We start from the raw sequence: 6,000 nt of genomic DNA, 5'->3' as shown, positions 1-6,000 counted from the left end.
AGCAAATTTAACCTAGCAGCATGACACTGATACACTTCGATGGTTTGAATTTTGTGTCCAATTAGCCATACTAATGCATGATGCCTAATCCTTCCCCCTCTCATTCTAATTGGCATCCAGTCCAAAACCTCACAACAGAACAATCGGTCCTGCAGAAACACAGACTTTTTCATTCTGCCTCGTTGTCAGTATAGTTGGTAGTGTATTCCATTTGCAATCTATGCCAGAGTGGCATCACTAATTCAACCCCCTAAGGTGTCACATTCAGTGTTTCACATGACTCCTCTCTAGGATTAAATACACCAAGATGGGACGAGGAGGCAGGGGTAATCTAATAAAATAAGACAGCCTGAACTTTTAAAACATTCCTCTGGAATAATGCATTGAAATGAATTCTTTCAGTACTTTCTCACATGTATTCATGGGTTCAAATGTATTCTAATCACAGGATGGTTATCTATATTTTATTACAGTTTAGCATTCCTACAGTTTGAAAACAAAAGCTCCTTTTCAAAGCAATACATATTGTGTAAACAGTCTGATGATTGAGTTAAATGTCCTTCTACTGCTCAACTTACTCATGTATGCCCCCCTTAGCCTGCTTTAAGGTGTTTCTGTTTGTGCTGAGAATAAGAAGTGGGTCACATGCTTGAATTATCCATTTACAGGCTTGCATGCATCAGTGCCAAGAATTTGCACTTGGTGGTAGACTACAGCAAAGCAGACACTGTGACCTTTTTGGAGGATGGAGGTTGGAGCCCGGCGCGGCCACGGCCTGCAGAAAACTCCACACGGTGACGATGCAACCAGAAAAACACGCCCTTCATCTTGTTCTAGTCTTAAGGTGAGGCAAGTACTGCGTTTCCGAGTGAGATGAAAGATTATGTCGAATTGGATCACAATTTGTCGCTTTTTTGTTGTTTCACCTAAAATGCTGTGGAAAAGTTTTCTTTTTGGGTGTCCGTGCAGGATGTTGGGTGCGAGGTGCATTTTTGAAGTAGTTCTTTATTATTTTCTGAGAAGGGAGCTGCATTTGATTAAATGAAAAGTCCTCTACAAATGCAATTGATTTGACTTTCATTATTAATAATATGGTTAACAAAACATAAACACCAACTAATTGACAACCAAATGAATGGTATAATATTTATATACTCAAAAACATTTTTGATTACAAATCCTCAGAGTTTCATTTTCTCTGTGCTAAATAGTCCCCAATTTGTTCTGTTCTCTTTCATCGAATAGTGTCTTTCTTTGGGTACAATTAAAAGTTAAATTAAAATACTTAGGTCAGGAAAAAAAGGTCAGTTTAATAATTTTGATTTTTTTTCAGAAACATTTCTAGAACCGTTCAGCCCATGTGTGCCTGTTATATGTTTCGTTTTTTGGGCAATTGAAACGTAAAAAGGCAAAGGTTCTCAGTTCATGGATCCTTTCGGCACCTGGGTTATCAGGGCGACACTGGGGACGTAACTATGGGCAGCTTTCTCCACTGTTGATGGTTCCTGGACTGTTTTTGGATCTTGGCACCAGTCCATTCCTTGATGTTGTCAGCCCAGTTTTTTTTTCTGTCTTCCTCTTCTTAAACCCCCTTGGACTGTGCCCTGGAGAAAGATCTTGGCCATTCCTGATTATCTTGTGACATGACCACACAACTGCAGTTTACGTCCGTGCAGTTGACAACAGTTCTCTGTAGCTTCTGATGTAAATGTTTTTTTAGTGCTTTTCAAGTAACTGAAGCCTCCCCAAAGTGTTTTTCAATGTGTTTCACACTTACCTAATCACACACAAACTGACACATCGATAGCCGGAGGCAGCCATGCAAGGCGCCTATCTGCCCCTCATTAGGGGTTCAGTGTGTTGCCCAAGGACACTTCGACATTTTAACTCGGAGAAGCTGGGAATCTGCCCTGATGGTACTGTGCACTGTTTATTTTGTCCCATGGGCTATGTAGCTGATGCTTAAAGGTTTCCTGTAGCTTCACATCTTCTTGGTGTGGATTTTCCCTGTTAGCTTTTCTGTGAGAGTCTATGTTTCTCAGGTGTGGAGGAAGATGACTGCTCATTGATTTTAATGCTATGTTCCTGTCCCTCTAGATAGGTTTAGGTCTGTCCAATGGTTTGAGCTATCCTGGCTATAAGTTCTTGTTGGTTAATAGTGATGTTTGTGGAGATACCCTGAAGGGTTGTTTGTCATTGTTTTTTTGTTTTTTTCGGTGCGGTTTTCCATCCCACACTGGGTTTATGCTTTGTCCAGGCGATTGAGCAGATATCTGAGTTCCTGTTGTTTTCCTGTTTGTATCATCAGCAAAATGGAGGTTAAAGACAATGTCCTCCAATGCTGACTGCGCTTTCATGTTTTTTCGGGCTTTTGGTCATGATCCTCTCGATGAAGATTTGAATAAAGTTGGAGAGAGAATGCAGCTTTGTTACATACAGACTGTGGTTTGAAACCACGCTCCAATGGTATTAGAGGTAAGAACCTAGGCCAAGGCCCAAACCTAACCCAGTTTGAGGCGCGTTGCCCGCGTCAAATAGCCCAATAGCTATAGCAGGTACAATATATATATATATATATATATATATATATATATATATATATAATATATATATATATACAAAGACATGATTACAGATACAGATTACAAGGGAAAAAAAGTAATAGTAAAATTCTAAATAAATAATAAGAATAAGAATAAAACACTAGGGTACAGGGGGTTATGTGAGAAATTTCAGATCTAGATTGTTAATTCTACTTCAAAAAATGTAGGAAAAGGTTGCCTAATGTTTTCATATGTTTGGAGGGAGGCGTTACATTGTATCGTAAAATCAAGTTGGACATTATTTCTTAGATTAAACACTTCAACGATGGAGGGGCAGCCTTTTTTAATTAACTAGAATTGGCCATATTGCAAGGAGTGTAATGAAAGCTATTGCATTGGCTTGAGATGGTGTTACCGAAATTTGTGGCGGGGCTATCCAAAACAGGGCGACTGTTGAATCAGGGCTGATCTGGCAGCTGCAGAGGGATGACAAAATGTCAAATAATCCTCGCCAGCAAATATGAAGACTGGGGCAGGACCAAAACGTATGACTCAGATTTGCCAGGACCAAAACCACGCCTTGGGTATGCTGAAGTTGCAGCTGCCCTGCGACCTTAGATGGTGATAGATGTAACCGATGAAGGATCTTGAACTGCATCAGACTATGTCTGATACAAATGGATGACTGTTGTTTGTTTACAGTAGCCATATTTATTACACATTTCAGCAACCGCACGCTTTACAGCCGTGACGTCATGCCATCATAACATTACCCTGCGGCTGTGTTAACATGCCATACACTCGTCATGTGTTCTCTGTTTCCTTTTCTTTGTCAAGGATTAGCGCAGCAACATCTAGGCTCGTGCTGCGTCTGTGGCGTGCTAATATACACGCTACTTTGTCCGACAGTGCCGGCGTGCTAATCAGCGTGCACTCGCCCTGACACACGCATCCGTGTGTGCAGCTTGTGCAATTGTCGGCCCCAGTCAAACTTTCTTTCTCCCCCTTGTTCTAAAGAGTAAAAAATGCTGATTTGGGTTTTCTTCGGGCTCAGTTCTTCAAATCAAGTTAAATTGTCGGGCTCTAGCTGGGCCGGGCTGTAATACCAGCGGGCCGGATCGGGTCAGGCTGGATTATTTAGGCCTGATTTTACCTCTGGAACCATTGATCAGTACCACACATTCGGCATTGGTGTACAGCCGTTCAATGGTCGGGACCCGGTGCAATCCCATAGAGGTCGGGTGCAAAGGGGTTGCCGGCAAGTCACCTATCAGGGCACTCAAGATGCTGGGAGTGAAGGGACTGCACAACAGGCGAGCCATTAGGAACATCAGCGACACAGCAGAGAAGGCGTCCAGATGGCTATGGATGAAAGGGGGCACGTGGTTACATGATCTTAAGATACAAGCCGGGAGTTAATCATCCCAGGTTGGGTCCCCTGGGTTACGGGGTCTGTTGTGAGACCCGAAACACCCAGTGATTTCAGATGTCCACACTGATGATGTGTCTTTTATTGCACCAAAAGTGTATTTTAGAATGTACTCCTAATTTAAAACATTAAAACATGAAGAGACATTCTGTTCCTGTGTATATTTGAAAAAGATTCAAGATAAGTATTATTTGTACTCTCAATTTCTTACCTCCTATTTTTTTGGAGCATTGTAGGTAATATCAAAAGGTATTTTTTATGGAACCCATGTGCCAATGAAAATGGATTGTAAGTCTAAAATAGCCCCATTGAACAATTCATCAAATAAGGCCATTTACTTCCCGTACAATTGTCTTTCATCTTTATTAAATTATATTTGAGTTTTTATGCACCTCTTGTCCCTCCATCTGCCTCTCAAATATTGCCTTGAAAAGAAAGGGTAGAGAAAAATAAGCCAAAGAGTCAGTGTGATGTTTTGATAAAATAACCTCTTTCCTTTCCTTGTGCACCAAACAACTTTTAAAAATAAGCTGAAAGTCTCTTTTCAAAGTTAGAGAAACTTCAAATAGAAGCCAAACCCTCTTGTTGCTTTTTGCCCAGATCAAAGTGATGTCAGACAATGGTGCTCAAACAGCTAATCATAATACAGATGGAGTCTCTGGATACATTTGATTCCCTGATTTGTTTATTTTTTTGGGCGGGACTTGGTACAATCACTGCAAATCTAATCCAATTGTTTTGTTACCAGTTTTTGTTTATTGTATCAATGCGAACAGAGTTTGAATTGTGATGTTAATTATATTATGTCCATGAAATACCTATTGAATAATTCCAAATTGTCTGTCAGCTTCTTTTCATTGCTTTTGCCTCGGCTGAAGTGCTTCCATATGTGTACTTTCATATTTAGACATTTAACCAATCACATTTCAGCCATTTCTATTTGGCATGGTCAGAAATCTACCCAGAGGCCTCCACAATCAATTCTTCAGGCCCTCAGAATTAATATGAGTGACAAACAAGCTGTTAGTTCAGCCAATCAGATTCATAGTTGGCGAGTCAGTGTCTTTTAGCGGGCCGAGGGAAACATCACCGGTTTTAAACTTATAACTTTATAAACTATGATTGGCTAGGGGAAGGTAACGGAACTATCACAGTGAATAGGTTAAATAGAGATGCCACCGTGTATACTGCTTCTGTTGAACAGACATTTTCAGCCCTAAATTGAATAAAAATGTACACCACAAATGCAAGAGGACAGGCTTGACTCTAAGCAATAGCTTAGACGGCAATAGAAATAAATTACTTATTGGATTTAAAGCATGGATAATCTCTATGACAGAGTAATTGAAATCTACTTGAAGAAAAACGGAAGATAGATTTTGTGCACAAGAAAAAGGATATTTGGTGAGTAAAATTTGACTATATCTCTGTTTAATATTGCAATTTTATGAGGTTATTGTTGATGCTTTTTTTACATGTGTCGCAGCTGTAGCTGCATTAAATGTTTCATGGTCATTAAATCGTTCTTGAGGGTTGGAATGATTCAGGTGTAGCACTATTAATGGCTTACATGTGAAATGCACGTCCTGCCCCTGTTATCCCTGATTGTTTTTTTTTCTCTATCCCTCTGTATTATTTTCTTTGGAATGGGATTCTTTGGCTGCACAATACTCAAATATCAGCGTAAACCTTGAAAATTGACTTAAGATCAGAATGGAAGTGTAAAAGATCAGCATTTCGTCTGAACAAGCTTTTCATCGGAACACATGCATGGAGTAATTCATCTGGGAACAAACAGTCTCATTGTGAGACAGAACATGACTGAGTTTTCTGACTGAAGGAAGGAAAGCTGCTGTAAGTTTCACAGCTTGCTTGCCCCGCATGCTAGTTAAGGGGATTGCCGTCACCCTTTGTGTTTGTGCACACAATTGTTAAAGAATTACACGTAATTTACACATAACTCTGCTAATTCAGGTTGCAACAATCTAGTGGTGATAATATGATTATATGCCCACCAACAGCTTCATT

The 6,000-nt window shown here is 40.1% G+C and overlaps 1 protein-coding gene across 1 annotated transcript in view; it reads left to right on the top strand.

Annotated features, from left to right (window-relative positions):
* The first annotated feature begins 745 nt into the window (after window positions 1–745).
* The window catches only part of slco1c1 (solute carrier organic anion transporter family, member 1C1), a 41,613-nt gene continuing 36,358 nt past the window's right edge, over window positions 746–6,000 (top strand). Inside the window, exon 1 of the mRNA XM_088345213.1 lies at window positions 746–844. Coding sequence (XP_088201339.1) covers window positions 746–844 — 99 coding nt within the window. The remainder of the gene's footprint in view (window positions 845–6,000) is intronic.

Source organism: Urocampus carinirostris, chromosome 10 (assembly GCF_059441175.1).
Source record: "Urocampus carinirostris isolate Australia breed hairy pipefish chromosome 10, RoL_Ucar_1.0, whole genome shotgun sequence".
In the NCBI taxonomy this organism is placed as follows: Eukaryota; Metazoa; Chordata; class Actinopteri; order Syngnathiformes; family Syngnathidae; genus Urocampus; species Urocampus carinirostris.
This window is presented reverse-complemented; position numbering and strand designations above follow the sequence as displayed.